The sequence below is a fragment of the Gouania willdenowi genome, chromosome 10, assembly GCF_900634775.1.
Source record: "Gouania willdenowi chromosome 10, fGouWil2.1, whole genome shotgun sequence".
NCBI lineage: Eukaryota > Metazoa > Chordata > Actinopteri > Blenniiformes > Gobiesocidae > Gouania > Gouania willdenowi.
Genome location: NC_041053.1, coordinates 14378626 through 14397304, shown reverse-complemented (window position 1 = coordinate 14397304; position 18679 = coordinate 14378626). Strand labels below are relative to the sequence as shown.

The 18679-nt window shown below is 42.6% G+C and overlaps 1 protein-coding gene across 1 annotated transcript in view; it reads right to left on the bottom strand.

The window, feature by feature from the left end:
• Positions 1 to 1014: 1014 nt before the first annotated feature.
• The window catches only part of st3gal5 (ST3 beta-galactoside alpha-2,3-sialyltransferase 5), a 32059-nt gene continuing 14394 nt past the window's right edge, over positions 1015 to 18679 (bottom strand). The window contains exons 3-8 of the mRNA XM_028459018.1: positions 18251 to 18371; positions 11995 to 12204; positions 10644 to 10780; positions 10374 to 10560; positions 9202 to 9360; positions 1015 to 5761 (exon numbers count right to left, since the gene is read on the bottom strand). Coding sequence (XP_028314819.1) covers positions 5504 to 5761; positions 9202 to 9360; positions 10374 to 10560; positions 10644 to 10780; positions 11995 to 12204; positions 18251 to 18371 — 1072 coding nt within the window. The 3' untranslated portion in view covers positions 1015 to 5503. The remainder of the gene's footprint in view (positions 5762 to 9201; positions 9361 to 10373; positions 10561 to 10643; positions 10781 to 11994; positions 12205 to 18250; positions 18372 to 18679) is intronic.

Below are 18679 nucleotides of genomic sequence, written 5' to 3'. Positions count from 1 at the left end.
CCAAGTTTTTACATTCGGCACCCCATAAGCAAACTGAGTAGAATCAAACTTCCCTTATTACAAAAAATAAAAACAATTTAATATGTGGCTTGTGAGGGATTTTTATCCAAAAACTGAAGGATTATCACATCTTGTTTACCCAGCAAAAGTCTGTGTATTTTTTTTTAATAATTTGTTTTATTTTTCTATTGACTCTTTATTCAGAAATAATAGCAGTGCTGTACAACTAGTGCAATAACAACCGCCAGGGGGAGACAAACATAATATACTATATCGGAGCAATAAGTGACACACATCAGTCTCTGTATGATCTTTACCCTTAATTATGTGACCAATTAAAAAAATGTGTGGAATTTTAAGAATCATTTAAGGAACATTTCAGGATTTTGCAAGAAGTTTTTTTCAACAATTTAAGCCTTTAATTTATGGCTGCCATCATGTGATATAAGCATGGGAAAACTGAGAACTGGCAAATATTGTGGAGTTTATGATCAATTCATGTATATTGAGGGGCTGCGATATCTACAACTGTATGCATTGGAAATGCATTACAACGGCGCGTATTAGGGCCATAATAAAATACAAATCTGGGAACTACGAGATTGAAGTCGTGAATATTTCGAGAATAAAGTTGTAATTTTAAGAAAATGAATTTGTAATTTCATGTGAATAAAATAGTAATTTTATGAGAATAAAATTGTATTTTTATTACAACTTTAATAAACTCAGAATTCTGACTTTGTCTCAGAACATTATTATTATTCATAAAAATAATAATTATAATACTACAAATATTGGACCTTGTTTTTTGTTTCAGGGCCCTAATCCTCTACCATATGTAACAACTAACCCAAACTGTGAAGATAAGTTTGCTATATTGGGTGCAACATACATGAATTAAATATTTGGACAATGTCTGACCTAAATATCCATTTCAAAATGAGTAGAAAGCTGGTCTTCACCTACCTTTTGGGTCCCATTTAATTGATCACACAATAAATAATCAACCATGCATTTGATTGAAAGGACAAAATCAAATTTATTGACTCATACCACAGACACTTTATTTTCTATTTTATTCCAAAAAGTCGCTCTTGAAGCTGCCCTCGCTGTCCGATAAGAGAATCATGTGTTCCACCACATTGTCCTCCTCTTCCTCAGCGTCTTCCTCAGCTTGCTGGTTGTTGTGTGTCTCTCCATGGGCTCCTTTGCCTCCCACTTCCAGGTAACCCTTGGCCGTGTGGCCGATGGCCCCACTGAGCTTGGCCTTAGCTCCTGCTCCTCCTGCTCCACCTTCAGGTTTACTTCTGACAGGTTGGACCATTAGGATGCCATCATCCAAGATGGGGGTCGCTGGGGGGCTCTTTCCCTCCCCTGCGGCGCGGTTGCTTGTCTCAGCCGTCAGCGTGTTGTCGCCGGGTTCCAAGACGACTGCTGATCTGCTCGTACAGAGACCCATCCTCAAAAAGCTTGATGTGCGTCAAAAACCTCTGCTCCACGAGTTTGGGCCGTGTGTCATGAGGAAACAACGTTCATCCAAAGATCTGAAATCTTACTCCGGCTTCACCGCTTGTTGTTCCAGAAACCTCAGCAGATTGAAAATAAGTATACACCAAAGGAATTCAGAACACTTTGAGGTTTCCCCAAAAACCCTCCTTCAATACAATAACAGTGAAGAAAAAGAAAAACAAAGTGTGAGGTTTAGGTTGGATCAGTACCTGCTGTCACAAAGCTGCCTCATTTCTGACTATAATTCTTTTCGTCTTATGTTGAAAGCTATAAGTAGAGGAAACCCTGTCCCCCTTAATGTCTCCACCATTCTTCCTTAGAGCACTCAGACATTAAGGGCTTTCCCACTTCACTGACTCACACAGATGATCCACTTCAGGCAGCAGATCTCAACCTGTTTAACCAAATGTTTCCATATTTACTCAACACAGGAAAAAATACCTGTTGATTCTTGGTTTTAGGCAGAAACATATGATGCAGCATTGTACTTTCTCATCAGTGGGAGGAAACCAACAGAGACTGTAAATCAAAGGTCAAGTTTTCCAACACTCGAGCTGAAAGTCTGCCCCGTGACGACACTTAGCAAGTCTATCTTTATAAAGCCGTGGCTACGTGGTGCAGAAGGTTTGAACAGCGCACATTATTCTCTGTGTCTCAGCTGAACTGTGAGAGTCCTTGACTTTAACCCTCAGAGCACCTGGAAAACAAATACTAACAGATGGATCTGTTGGTGCAGGGGTGTCAAACTTATTTCAGTTCAGGGGCCAAATACGAACCAGTTTGATCATAAGTGGACAACAAATTAGAGGTGTGGAACAAAATATATAAAGTGTGTAAGGCACTGACAATATCCAAGCAATGAGTGAAACATATCAGTCCCTGCATGATCTTTACTTAAATTTCCTCAATTTTGTGACCATTTAATTTAGGGAATTTCTGAAGAATTTTGAGTTTGAGTCCCTCTTTTCCTTGTTACCAAAAACAATCACCTCCATCTTGTGACAAGATGGAGGTCACAAGATTCTTGTCCTGATTTAGTTGAAGGAAGTTTTCACTCATCCAGCAGTTTACCTTTTCTTAGCAGTCACACAACATCTCTATGGGACCAATTTTATTATCATTTAATAGATTATACCAGCCTAAATCAAAGTATGATCCATTGAAAACCTTCAATTTGTTTGCTGATATGTCAGGTTTTTTATGCTCTTCTTCTTCTTCTGTTTTAATTCAGAGTTCTTCATCAACACCAGTTGAGCAGTCATTTGTAACACCCCAAAACAGCTCATGGAGCACTCTGTTTGTAAAAAGATCTCTGATTGACTGAAAAGTCACGTCACGCTCCTGGATTTCTAAAGCATCAACACAGAGCCATGAGACAGAGCAGAGGTCCAGTGTCCTCTCAGAACATTTTGATTACAATATGATCAAAGGTGATTATGGATTATTCACCAAATGATGCCAAATAAACTTACATACTGCAGCTTTAAATGTATGACTGGGTCGTTAGAAGTACAGGTTTTATAGAGCGGATGTTAACACTACATGTTGGAGGCTTACGGAGGTGTACTCTGCGATGGATAAATCACAAAAGCTCCTCAAAATGCATTATAGATACAAAGGCATACAGGGAAGGACTTGGTCCGCAGGAAAGGGCACGATTTTTGGAAAAATTATGGTTTACTGGTGGTGCAGATCCATATGAGTCGGCTCCCTCGTCTTGGATCAATGAAGACCCGGAGAGTCTTCCGTCTATTATGTATCCTGATATCGTCAACTACCTGGATTTCACCAAGCCCTACACAGCGGTTGTGAGGTTGGCTGCGGCTGTAGAGGCTTGTGTTAACAACAGATATACTGTATATCAGCAGATAACTCAGTCAATTGTAATGATTTTACAGTGAACCTGCAGCATAGTTACTCTAAAATAATATACGACCACCAGGCAATCTTAGATTTAGGCAAATGAGACTTATAGCCTGTAAGACGCGACTACTCTAGACCTCAAGCCTAGGATTGTTGAGCCGGCTACATCCAGCGGCCTGCGAAGTAGCGGAGCCTAATGAAAGTTTCCATCTCTACATTAAGTCTCCTCCTCACTGTCCCATGTCTGCATATCAGTACATTTACAGCTTTTTACGGTCACTTTTTACTGGAACCAGACTGAGATAGTACTCCTTCCGCTCCCCGTGCACCATCGCCAGCAGCGATTACGTTGAAATGAGCGCTTCTGAGCATAAAGTTGCCTAATAACCACGTTATATTTGTTGTTTATTTCTATCATAAACCAGCTGATTTTTACTTTATCTGGAGTGTTTCAGCACGCTCTCTCTCCTTCTCCGTGTGTGTGGTCAGAATAGTGTGAAAAAACAACTATAGATCATAATGATGGGATGAATAAGTGACAACTCACATTTTTAAGAATATCATGTAAATAAGTTGAATGAATCAGTACTTAGTGCCTCCTGAATAGATTTCCTGTCATCTTCTGCCTGGTGTGAGACCAAGACTGACCCTTGTATTTTCAGTTCATGTTCTAATCAATTATTAAGATAAACATTTTTTTTTTTAATAAAAATAAACATCATAAAACCCCATATTTGCAATGCTTTCATTAGTTAATTTTGCACTTTTTCTCTCTCAAGTACCCCCTGTAGTGCCATCGCATACCCCTCGGACACTGATTCTCAAACTGTGGTGCCGTACAACTAGTGGTACGCGGGCTCCATCTAGTGGTAGGCCAAACTAATTTTATTTGATTCATTATTTAAGTAGCGTTTCATTTTCCTTTATTTAAACACAGTGTTACTGTTTAAACTGTGTGTAATGTCACAGTGGCCAACAATATCAAATATATATATATATATATATATATATATATATAAAACCTCTGCCTTGTTTTTAATGAATACTAAGGTCAACTACGCTACTGTATTTTTAATGTTGGTCATTATGATGTATTACGTATGTAAGTATTCTGAGGGGGTACTTGGTGAAAAAAGTTTGACAACCATTGCCCTAGAACGCACGTACCGCCATTTGAGAAACACTGCTCTAGATACTGTACATCGTCATCATGCAGCAAATATAACAATGAAAATGAAACGAATTTATCAATCTCACACTTTGTAGTTGGGACAGTGAATCATGTTGAAATATGACTGGAGCTGGTAAATGTGGCATTAGGGTAATATAGTTAGTTTAGTAGTGGTGGGGCTTGATTAAAAAAAAAAAAAAAAAACAATCTAATTAATCAGTGTCTTCATAATTAATCTTGATTGATCGCCTAATAATATTTGACACGAGAAGCAACGTTTTTCAATTTAAATGGCTTTTGGTATATGACTGAATCAATGAAAACAATGAGTGCTAACAATATGTGCAATATGAACAAAGAATATTATGATTGCATCGTTCACAAAGCACAAACTTAAGTAAGCTTTAGTCATGCTTTTCGGGATTTTCCTCTACCACCAGAGTGGTCGACTCAAACTTACGCAATGAGAATGGTTTCGCGCTATTTGATGTGAAAAAGAAAACAAAAACAAAACAATTAAGTTAAGTTAGCCATGGTGTATCTCCTGTCCATCACTGCTGCTTCTTGAAGCTACATTTTGATCATCATCCTCATCATCTTTAAATTTAACCTAATGAATGCATTGTAAAACAACATGTCACATGAAGCAATACATTTAATTCAACACATTTACATACATGTTTGTTTTGGTCCAGAGAAAACAGAAATAAATTATATGGTTCCTGTAAAAACACCGCAGTGTCAGTAACTATAGTTTACACAGCTGGGCTGCATGAATAATATCACTACTACTCTTTCTCTGACACATCAGTATTAAAGCATATCTGCTTCTTTATTGAGCTTTGAAAGCTCATAAAAATGTTCTATGTCTATCAGTTACCGGAGGTTAATGGAATGAAGAATGTCGCTCTCTGGGTATTTTTAGAGTTTGTTGGTTTGTTCATTCAGTGTGTGTGAAGCTCAGCTGGTGCAGAAGGAGCAGTGGATGCCCCCCGTCAGGTCAGTAAGCGTCCCCTCCCGGACCAGGCTCTGCAGGAGCTCCGTCTCTTTGTTCACGTCGTGCATCTTCTGGCCCTGCATAAAGCTCATGGGCAGGTGGTCGTAGTAGTGCAGCGACGCCCCCTGCTGGGTGAGGTTGTACCCGAAGCCTGCCAGGCTCACCTCGTCACACAAAAGGCTGGCCAAGTTCAGCGCTGAGACTCCCAGGGTCGGAATGTTCTACACAGATTCACATTCGTTATTAAAGCTCAGAAATGTCTCCAAAACAATGATATAATCTGTAGGAGTGAGAGGAGTTAGTCGACTAAAATAAATTATTGTGTATTAAGATTGTAACAACTCATCCATTAGATCAGTGGTTCCCAACATCACAGATTCGTTTTTTTTTTTATCATGTTTGTTATGCTGTGTTACAAATACTGAGTAGTCAGGATTAGTGCACAAAGTGACAAGATGCATCAGCTCAGATATTTTTATTCTGCATTTTATTTAATCTACATTTACATTTGAGAAAATGAAAATGTAGAATACAGTAGTTTGAGACTGTGTGGTGCTTTAATTTGAAAAACAAGAGCTTTCTGCCTCTTCCAGCACTGATATTATTTATTGTTTTTTTAATTGAGAAAAATAGATAAAAAAAATTATAAATTAATAAAATAAATACAATAAAATTAAAAATATAATTATAATCAGTAATATTTTTCTATTTTATCATTACTGGACATTTCAGACGACACCACATGGGCCCACGACCCAAATGTTGAAAAACCATGCATTAGATCGATGAATGGATTTAAATTCCTATGATCCAACTACATCAATGTGTGCTTGGCAATTGAGCTTCCTGATTAAATTAATTGATCTAACATTGTTTTAAAATGTAATCAATCGTTTGTAAGGTTGTGAATGATAAACTGATGCGACCAGATATCCGGTTCAACAAGTGAGAAATACAGTTGTATTGGTAGCAGCCTCTTCAATCGATAGGAATTAGCCATAAATACCTAGATTAATCAATTGTAGAGGCATGGATCGGGTATCGTGAGACTCGGAATCGGTTGGCAGCATCACCCACACGCCAGCGTCTCTAAGCTCCACTTAAAAACAACGCGATCACTGAAGCTGCCCGCGAAACTAAGGCTGCGTCCGAATAGTCCCTCCTATCTCCTTTCCTATCCACTGTTCCTTCACTGTCGGAAGTGTTAAAGTGATGGCCGCGATAAAGAACATCCGAGTTCTCTTTAAGCTTAGTAAAAAGGCTCATTTTTTACCTCCTTTAGCCTAGGAAACACTAATGCATCCTTTACCATAGGAGACGAGATAATGCTGACCCACAATTCCTTACCGCGACAACATTTAAAGGGACACGCACACCCGAGCACTCACGACGCCATGAACAAATGTAAATGAACAATTTAAAACCCATATCTTATTATATTTAAGACATATCAGATTATAACTGACAAAAAACAGACACACTGTGGTTCAAGAAAAAGGAATCAGAGGAGGAGGCATTTGGACGCATTCTACTCTCCAAAAAGACAGAGGACAGTGATGATGAATAAAAAAATGCAAAATGCACAGGTACACTGTAAGTGAACTACATTACTATGTGTGAGGTAAAAGCTATAATGATTGGTGACTTGTGAGTCAGACTTAACTGCAACGTGAGAATATAAATGTAGTGCAGTCTACTTTGCACTATGCGCCAGATTACCTTTCCCAGGTCAAAAAGCAGCTGTTTGATTCATTTTATACATTATGTATGTTATGTATTTATCTTCTCTAAAAAAAAACGTCACTTTGTGTTAAGCATTGTTGAGATAAGATGTTAAGATAATGACCATCAGGGGTCATCATTATAAAGTTATTGTTACAGGGTTTGTCTATAGGTGTGTAAATTGTTTACATTGAAATGTTACAACTTTATTACTGACCTCTCGTGTACAACAGACTATGCTCAGGTTGGAATATTGCACGTAGTTACCTATTCTAGTGTTCAAAACATGGCTTAGGCTGAAATATTGCAATTTGTTGTTTATCTTCTTTTTTTGGTTCATGTCTAAAAATAAATACACTGACATGTGATTTTGTTGTTCTGTTTTTGTTTTACCAGTGCCATAAAGCCACAATGCTTGGGGATATGTGGTCTTTTACATATTTGAAAAGAAAATATTGTACTGTCACTTCAGAATTGGTTTCTTTATTTTATAAAATATCTACAACAAATATTTACCGTAGAAACAAATCGTATAGTTTCTACACTGTATCGAATCGAATCGTCGATCTGTAAAAAAGAAAAGAAAAAGATATCGTTTTTTAATCGAATCGTAACCTGTGTATCGAGATGCATATCGAATCGTTTATCACAGGGAGATGTGCAACCCTAATCGATTGTATCGATACAGGGAAATAAGCAGAGCACACTTTATAGGATGTGTTTTAAGCGCTTTTAATATTAAAGACATTACCGTCTGTGATGTCATTGTCACGCACCAGCAGACAACTAAACATAGCATGGAGGAGAATCCGGCAACGGAGAAATTGATCAATAATCCTCCTTTGGGGTCCAGTGTGTGGAAACCCTTTGACTTTATCACAGACAGAGATATTCTAAAGGAGTCGCTCACTGTGTCCACCGTCGACCACCAGGCCCTATTGACAGTGTTCAGTGCAGCAGCAGCACATGTAACGTTAGCTCGTTAGCGTTAGCTCTGACGAATCAAGTTAAAATGAAATGTATCAGGTTCAACCACTCCTCATTTAACATGAACAGATCTTGAATTCACTTCATTTTGATAATAATATTTAATTATTTTTAGGTATAAAAACAATCAGGTAAACCTAATACACACTTTTATTGAAAACTTGAGTATTGAAAATGAGGGTAGAAAAGTTAACATCCCGTTCATTTAAACTGAAGAGTTGGTTGGACTTTATTCAAATAGAATGTGAATATTTTTTACACTAAATGTTGTTTACTTGTTTGTTTATGTCCATAATTAATTTATAGACAATTCCCTTGCAAGAAACATCATGAATCTATGAAAGCTCACTTGTATTGTCCAGCATTCAGGGATTTATTTCAGTCACACTGGTTGAATTATTATTTTGGCTAAAAAGTTACTGAATTAATTTCAAGTCACTGAATCATTTCGGATCGAATTGTTCTAAACTAACCCAAATCATCCATGAATCAAATCAGCAACAAGGAATCGTGATTTGAATTTAATTGTTGAAAACAAATTAATATACCCCTAATGTGTATAAGTTGAGTCTCAGCACAGTTACACTAAAAGAATGCTGATGATAGATTTTAGACGAAGAATGAGTTGCATTTCATCAAAACATTTGGTCAATGGTGCTACAAAGCATGTGAATAACACAGATGTTACACATTCTTAAAATACTAATGGCCATTTCTGAATTATAAAACAGAGATCAAACATTTCTATATAAATAACTGCAGCTGTAAATCAGTTCCATTATTATAATATAAATGAATAACCGTATTTCTCCCTTTAAATATGTAACAACAGAAGCTTGACACTAGGGGGAGCTTGAACCTAACGCTATACTGTAGTACAGTGTGTTGCTAACTACTGAGTGGTCATCTCATACTGGTTGTAAGTGTTGATGGTGCAGTCGATGTAAATTACCTGGTCCCAGCCCCACAGGTGGAATCTGGGTGGAGGATATTTGAGCAGATCCAACGCCGCTTCCTTAATGACCTGTGGGTTCAGAATTCGAAATCTGGAAGAATCCAGTGGAATTTGATCTGGGACCTTCTTCCAGAAGAAGAGCCAGTCCCACAAAGGCTGCAGACAAAGAAACGGAGAAGATCAGGAAAAAAAAAAAAAAAAGAATGAAAAGAGCAGCAGAGGACAAAAACCTGAAGCACACTGAGGCTAAATATCTCTGTTGATTCTACACTTTTGAAAGTTCTGAAAACATTTGAAGTGATAAAGTGACCAAGTAGAATATCAGCATCTAACAGGAGACTCTTTCTGCATTTTTCCAACAACCAAAATCATGAAATTGGTCAGATAGTTTCTTAATGATGACATTTTTTCAACAAAAAGACCGGGTCGGGGTGAGCCCGCTTGTCCGGATGGAACGTTTGCAGATGTATACACAATGGATTCCTGGTGGAAGGTTGTGTGTCTGTCAATGCTTTCCGTGGAGGACGTGGATTACGTTGGCAGCATTATTGGAAAGCCGTGAGCCATTTACAAAAGGGGCCGAACTCTCACAACTCTCAGATGGAATCCACCATGGTGAGGAGTGGAGAGTTTGTGTCGTGGGAATTGGCCACAATATTGGATATGCTGGAGACCAAAGACTCAAGGTTACCGTGCTAACCTGAAACACCTGCCCCCTACACCCCTCCCCAGAATCATTGGATGGAATGTACCTGAAATGTTTGTACACAGCACTTAGTGGTTTTTACCTCTGAAAAAGCGCTTTATAAATAAAAAGTACTTACTTATTTACAAAAGTGTTAAAATGAATAAGACAAGAAAACATGCTTTTGTTTTCAAAAGGAGATGTTTGATTTTTAGCTTGAAGCCAGTCCCAGGACCATTTTACATTCTGCTTGCAATGCATTGTGGGGTGGTCGAGTACCACTAGTATGTAAACTGTGCACACTTGAAAAATTTCCTCATTTAGTATACATCAGAGTATTTCTCTTGTACTCAATCTTTTCATACTACCTAATGTTAACGCACTACATACTAATTTTGACGTCAGACTTGGTATGAGTAGTACGCTAGTATGACATTTACAACATAGCCACAGACATTATTACACGTGTCTGCCTAGCACTGACCACAGGGAGCTTGTTAATCATGGCTGAGGTCCAGCTCAGGTCCACTCCTTTATAAAGAACTGCAACAAACACAGTGAGGGGGTCTGTGTCCACCCAGTCCACAGGCGTGCTCTCAGGGTAACTCAAACGAATGCTGGTTCGATTCCCCACGTCCACACTGAACTGTCCCAGAGGGCCGCTGTTTAACCTGCAGGACGCAGACACACACTGATGCGGTCGCTGTTTCTTTTCACTTTGATGTGCACTAATGGCTGCAGAGCTCCTGCTCACCTGATGATGGTGTCAAAGCGATCGATGAGTGAGCCCAGCTCCAGCCCTTTGAGGATGCCTCCATTTCCCACCACCACACAGCGGCGACACTGGCTGGAAGTGTGCACGGGCTCAGTGACAGAGTCTGACGCCGGCAGCTAGAAAACAGCCATCAGTTACATTAGATTAGTGAACTGATGTAGAATAAAGACATGTTTCCGTAATGCTTTTAGCTGGCATTGGTCTTTTTGAGAAAGGATCGGTGCCGTTATGTTTTAATGCATGACGATTGTCTTCAACCAACTGAGTGACTTAATATTTGTATGGGAACATTTCAAATCTAAGTACAAAGAACTTTTTTTCTCGATTGCTCATCACTGAGATGGAGATCTTTAATCATTTTACTGTTAATTTTAAAGTGTAAATTCACCCTAAAACACTTTATTCTGTGGAATACATATATGATTAGGTATGAAGTAATATAGTTTATTGCTCCTAGTCCCACTCTTCACATTTTAATCTAAGTATCTAAATTTAGTGATTTTAGTTGTAAAAATGTCAGAGTGAATGCTGTCTATGAGTTGAACAACGGCTATTACAATTGAACGTTGCTATTGGCTTAGATTAGATCAGTGACGTCACTAACTGTCACTGTTTGCCCCATATCTCCTATAAAAGATGGGAGGAGGGACTGGTTTCCTCCTCTCACAGCCCTCAGAGAGCATTGAATTGGCGAGCTGACAGCTCCATGTGGAACTGTGCAGCTCTGTGGGGGGGCGGCGATGCTGTGACTGGGCGTGTCTTAACCACTCTAGGAGCAATGCCCATAATAAAGGCATTTTTTTTATTTTCCCCCTAGTGGCAGGTCACCAAAAACCCTGGGGTTTACTTATACTTTTAACTCAGTGCAAATGTTGGTTTCACAAACTGTCAGTGTAAATTCTTTAAATCTTACATGTTTTTTCTGACTTTCTAAGTTCTGAACAGATTTAAATGAAATTAGTGAGCTGATTTAAACTTGTGCTCTCTGACTGATGTCGTTGATGCAATGATGGACACATAATTAATGAGAAATTTGGGTGTTCCCACATTGAGACACCTCTTAACAAACGCACTCAGCTTAGCTGATCATAATGCTGGCCACGCCCACCAAAGCCAGCTACGCGAGTCCTCTCTAGACACTCTCAATGCAAATATTCAACCACCTGTTCTTAATAAATAACTCAGGTAACCGAGAACTAATTTTTATTTGCAATGACGACCTGGCCAAATGTCAGCAGATATGTAACAATCACATCAGATGTGTTTTCCGCTCACTCTGCAATGTGACCAACAAACAAATGTTTTCTATGCAGCGTCTCAGATGGTTTACCAGCCTCTGCAGTCTCTCCACTTTGGTCTGGAGTCCTCTGAACCCAAATGGAAGAGGGTACAGGAACAGCGTGTCAGAAATTGGCTCATTCCTCCACAGGAAGGGGTGTGTCTTATGACTGGAAGCAGGAAGTCGAGTCAACAAGTCCTTCCTGGTGCCGTGTGGACGGCACTGACCCTGCAGAACATCGTGGACATGTTGGTGCAGCAGCTGGAGATGAAACAAAGGACGCTCATCATGAGTTATTGACATGAGTCATTTCTACAGAACCTTAGGCTTCAACCTCATTATCACCCACCCCTCAGTAGGAAGGTCACCATTACCCGTTTTCACGATTTATAGCAGTATAATTTCTGACATTTACTCCACATATAGTGCAACGGGACAATTTAAGTGCATTTATGTAACATTACGTGATGCTAAACATGTCTGTAGGGCAGCAGTAGTTACACTGTACATATTCAAACATGATGGATGCAGCATGAGATTCACTGATTCCTTTCTGGTGGTCAAACAATTTCAGTTTCACTGAAAATTTGGATTTTCATTGGATTAATGATGCCACTGGATTGGAACTTAGATCGACATTCAAGTCAGGATTTCTCCTAAATACATTGAGTTTATATTTCCAGACACTTCATACTAAACTAGCTGCACATTTTTGGACATGGAAGCTTATGCTGGGCGGTATACCGGTTAATACCAAATAATGGTGTATATTGTCGTTATATTTTAAATTTTCAATATACCGCTGTACCAGTGTATTTGATTACGTTGGGAGCGCTACGCTGCGCCGCATTTCAGACTGGACCCTTTTCAAGGTTGCACTGGGGGAAAGTAAACAGTAAACAGTTAGTTACAGTGTAAATGGATAAGAAAGACATTGAAAGCTCTGAAGCTGCAAAACTAGTAGAACATGTTGATGACACAAAAGAACTTGTGCCATTTTATTTGTTATTGTTGTTTATGTGTATATAGACCTCAAAGCAATGCAAGTGTTCTTTTTAGATTTACTTGAATACATGTGTAATGTAACTGGGCTTGAACTAATGCAAGTTCCAGACCTTTTTGTATCCATCATTTAAGTTGCCTTTGCATGCTGTTCAGTTCACTTTGTTTTACCATTTATTTGAGTGTGAATATACCTCAAAGCCCAAATTAATGTCAATTTTAGTTTTACTTGAATACTGTGTAATGTTCCTGAGCTTGAACTTGAACCACTGGTTTAGTTCTTCCGCATTAGCTCAAAGGTCAAGAGGGATAAACTTGCCATGGCTGACGGTGTAGGAAGCGAGTCTGACAGAGATTTGGATTATTTTACCCGTTTGAGTGTTGATTCCTTTAAAGATTTTTTGCGTAAACGAAGTATCAGTCCCCGAGGCAGAAAGACAGAGTTAGCCGCTAAAGCTAAAGCTGAACACGAGCTAAAAATTGTATTTTTCCTGACGTTTCAGCTGATGGCGTTACTCCAGTTCACTTATTGACCTGTCCATCTTGTGCACATCCTTCAAATTTGTAAATTTAATTAAAATAATCCATCCATCCATCCATCCATCCATCTTCTCCCGCTTAGCCGTTTCCGGGTCGCGGGGGCAGCATCCTCAGTAGGGAGGCCCAGACTTCCCTCTCCCCGGCCACTTCCTCCAGCTCTTCTGGGGGGACCCCGAGACGTTCCCAGACCAGCCGAGAGACATAGTCTCTCCAGCGTGTCCTGGGTCTTCCCCGGGGCCTCCTTCCGGAGGGACGTGCCCTGAACGCCTCACTGGGGAGGCATTCAGGGGGCATCCTAATTAGGTGCCCGAGCCACCTCATCTGGCTCTTCTCGATGCGGAGGAGCAGCGACTCTACTTTGAGCCCCTCCCGAATGACTGAGCTTCTCACCCTATCTCTAAGGGAGAGCCCAGCCACCCTACGGAGGAAACTCATTTCGGCCGCTTGTACCCGTGATCTTGTTCTTTCGGTCATGACCCAAAGTTCATGACCATAGGTGAGGGTTGGAACGTAGACCGACCTGTAAATCGAGAGCTTTGCTTTTTGGCTCAGCTCCCTTTTTACAATGACGGACTGGTGCAGACTCCGCATCACTGCAGACGCCGCACCAATCCGCCTGTCGATCTCTCGCTCCATCCTTCCCTCACTCGTGAACAAGACCCCGAGGTACTTGAACTCCTCCACCTGGGGCAGTACCTCATCTCCAACCCGGAGAAGGCACTCCACCTTTTTCCGGTCGAGAACCATGGACTCGGATTTGGAGGTGCTGATTCTCATTCCGGCCGCTTCACACTCGGCTGCGAACCGATCCAGTGAGAGTTGAAGGTGACAGTATGTTGGAGCCAACAGGACCACATCATCTGCAAAAAGCAGTGATGCAATACTGAGGCCCCCGAACCGGACCCCCTCAACGCCCTGACTGCGCCTAGAAATTCTGTCCATAAAAGTTATGAACAGAATCGGTGACAAAGGGCAGCCCTGGCGGAGTCCAACCCTCACCGGAAACGATTTCGACTTACTGCCGGCAATGCGGACCAGACTCTGACTCCGGTCATACAGGGAACGAACAGCTCCTATCAGGAGGTTCGATACCCCTTACTCCCGGAGGACCCCCCACAGGTATCCCCGAGGGACACGGTCAAATGCCTTTTCCAGGTCCACAAAATACATGTGAACTGGTTGGGCAAATACCCATGACCCCTCAAGGACCCTGCTGAGGGTGTAGAGCTGGTCCACAGTTCCACGGCCAGGACGAAAACCACATTGCTCCTCCTGAATCCGAGGTTCAACTATCCGGCGGACCCTCCTCTCCAGTAGCCCTGAATAGACCTTACCGGGGAGGCTGAGGAGTGTGATCCCTCTATAATTGGAACACACCAGTGGCGGATGCTTTAAGACTACAAGGGAACCTCAGCTTCCCCTAAAATCAGTGGTCAAATATGTAGTGTTGTGTGTACATTTCATTGACTAAATATATGACAGAACACACGTATGTTTAGTTCAGAATCAGCTTCTTATAACAGGAAACTGACAGTGACAGCGTGACGTTCTTCATTCATTACCGCAGCGTCACAGTGTTAATAAACAGTGGTGAAGTTCAGCTTCAATTGAAGTCAATGGGACAGGATTTAGGGGTTGATCCACTGCAGTCAAACTAGACGCTCATTGGATAAATGCTCGGTTATGACGCACTTAGTCCCGCCCATCGGACGCCGGGCTTCACAGGAGGTCTATGGAGCAGTGGGCTGGATCTGTCTGTTCCGGACGCTGGAATAATGGATGATGATTGGATGATCTGTCTCAGGCTAATTCAATTTTGATTGACAGCGAAATGAGCCAATCAGAGAGTATGACGTTGTAAGCACACAGGCGGGTTTTTCAAATATTTCAGTCCGTTGCTCTGTGTTGACACGGAGACTTTGCTGATCCTCTCATAGCGAATTAACTTCTGACAAACCTAGTGTCTGTTTTTGGTGTTTGTGGAGACTGTTACTGCTTGTGTTGTGAGACTTTTGACCAAACACTCACACTCCAGCGCGCAGCAGCTACGCGCGTGCGTGCGTGTGTGATAATCTGCAAATAGTTGTTGACAACAAAATGTGAATTCTACTAGAATTCACATTTAAATAAACAGATACATTTTCTGAAGTAGGCAGAAAATGAGCTTCCCCTGCATGAAAGACCAGCAGCCGCCACTGGAACACACCCTCCAGTCCCCCTTCTTAAAAAGGGGGACCACCACCCCGGTCTGCCAATCCAGAGGCACTGCCCTCGATGTCCATGCGATGTTGCAGAGTCATGTCAGCCATGACAGCCCCACAACATCCAAGGCCTTGAGGAACTCCGGGCGGATCTCATCCACCCCCGGAGCCCTGCCACCGAGGAGCTTTTTAACCACCTCGGCAACCTCAGCCCCAGAGATAGGAGAGCCCACTCTCGGGTCCCTGGGCCCTGCTTCCTGATTGGAAGGCGTGTCGGTGGGATTGAGGAGGTCTTCAAAGTATTCCCCCCACCGATCCACAACGTCTCGAGTCGAGGTCAGCAGCGCACCATCCGCACCATACATAGTGTTGACGGTGCACTGCTTCCCCCTCCTGAGACGCCGGATAGTGGTCCAGAATCTCTTCGAAGCCGTCCGGAAGTCGTTCTCCATGGCCTCACCAAACTCCTCCCATGTCCGGGCTTTTGCCTCGGCGACCGCCGTGGCTGCACTCCGCTTGGCCCGTCGGTACCTATCTGCTGCTTCCGGAGTCCCACAGGCCAAAAAGGCCCGGTAGGACTCCTCCTTCAGCTTGACGGCATCCCTCACCCCCGGTGTCCACCAACGGGTTGGGGTATTGCCGCCACGACAGGCACCGACTACCTTGCGGCCACAGCACTGATCAGCCGCCTCAGCAACAGAGGCACGGAACATGGCTCACTCGGACTCAATGTCCCCCGCCTCCTCCGAGACATGGTTGAAGTTTTCCCGGAGGTGGGAGTTGAAGCTCCTTCTGACAGGAGACTCTGCCAGGCGTTCCCAGCAGACCCTCATTATACATTTGGGTCTGCCAGGTCTAACCGGCATCCTCCCCCGCCATCAGAGCCAACTCACCACCAGGTGGTGATCAGTTGACAGCTCCGCCCCTCTCTTTACCTGAGTGTCCAAGACATGCGGCCGCAAGTCCGATGACACGACTACGAAGTCGATCATCGAACTGCGGCCTAGGGTGTCCTGGTGCCAAGTGCACATATGGACACCCTTATGCTTGAACATGGTGTTTGTTATGGACAATCTGTGACGAGCACAGAAGTCCAACAACAAAACACCGTTCGGGTTCCGATCAGGGGGGCCGTTCCTCCCAATCACGCCCCTCCAGGTCTCACTGTCGCTGCCAACGTGAGCGTTGAAGTCCCCCAGCAGAACGAGGGAATCCCCAGAAGGAGCACTCTCCAGTACTCCCTCTAAGGAATCCAAGAAGGGTGGATACTCCGAGCTGCTGTTTGGCCCATAGGCACAAACAACAGTCATAATCCGTCCCCCCACCCGAAGGCGGAGGGTGGCAACCCTCTCGTCTAAAAGGGGAAACTCCAACATACAGGCACTAAGTCGGGGGGCAAGAAGTATAGCCACCCCGGCCCGGCGCCTCTCACCATTGGCGACTCCAGAGTAGAAGAGAGCCCAACCCCTGTCGATAAGGCTGGTTCCAGAGCCCTTGTTATGTGTCGAGGTGAGACCGACTATATCTAGTCCGAACTTCTCCACCTCGCACACAAGCTCAGGCTCCTTCCCCGCCAGAGAGGTGACATTCCACGTCCCTAACACTAGCTTCTGTAGCCGGGGATCAGATCGCCAAGGCCCCTGCCCTGGACGACCGCCCGATCCACATTGCACCGGCCTCATATGATCCCTCATGCGGATGGTGGGCCTACGGGAGGGCGGGCCCACGTCGTCCTTTCGGGCTCTGCCCGGCCGGGGCCCGTGGGCAAAGCCCCGGCCACCAGGCGCTCGCACTCGAGCCCCAACCCCGGGCCTGGCTCCAAGGTGGGGCCCCGGTAGCGCCAATCCGGGCGACGTGAACTGCCTTTGTTGTTTAATGTACATATATGGCTATTGAACCGCTCTTAGTCGGACCCGTCACCTGGGACCTGTTTGCCTTGGGAGACCCTACCAGGGACATTAAGCCCCCGACAACATAGCTCCCAGGATCATTCGGGTACTCAAACCCCTCAACCACGTTAAGGTGGCGGTTCATGGAGGAGAATTAAAATAATAGCTTGGGTAAATCAACAAAGTGGACGAGCTTGTTTACGTTTATATCCCTCTCAACCTATGACCCCCCAGATCACGCATGCGCAGTTCCTGAGTGTGAAAAGGCTCATTATTGCAAATTCCACTACTTTTTGTATTGGTTTTATAAAAGATGTTTGTGGAATTTGCACGGTAAAAGTTCTGTTTTGACTGCAATTCACTTCATTAGAATCAAAAGTGGCTCTTCTTTGTAAACAGCATTTTCAGGGGCCATGCAAACTAGTATTACTACTAGTGTGGAATAACTCTACAATATTCACACAGCATGACATTAAAATACACCATCCTAAGTCAATCTACTGCAGTAATTCCTCGCTCAACCAGTAGAAAATGTTGAGAACACTTGATTATGCATGAAAAAATAAATGTACATTTCTTGTGACGGATCAGAAAAAGGAAGTTATAAGCTTTTAATGACAAAGACTCTCACACTTTCCTACCAAATCATTGTTCCGCTTCCATCCTCACTCTCACCTTTTTATGTTTAAGGTCAACAGTCCACGTCGCATGTCTGTCTGTTCTCGTATCCATCAGCGATAGAGACAGCAGCATCAAGCTCAGCACGACCAAACACCCAAGCACTGCAAACATACGCCTGGAGAGAAACACACACAATCACACAGAAAAGATTGTCATTGGGAAGGAAGTCAAACACTGGCTGTCAGGATTCAAAGCACACATGATTTGTTGGTTTTGCAGACGTCCTTTGACACATAAATGTGGTTTGAATTCCAGGTAAGTTTTGACACTCCTGGAGCCACACAGCCCGTCTAATCTGATCATCTGATAATCAACTGGTTCTAATTCATTGTGTGTTATCTCACCTGTAGCCTTGACTTCAGCTGCTGTCACTCAGTAAAAAGTGGCCAAAGAGCCTCAACATGTCTGACTAAAGCTACATTG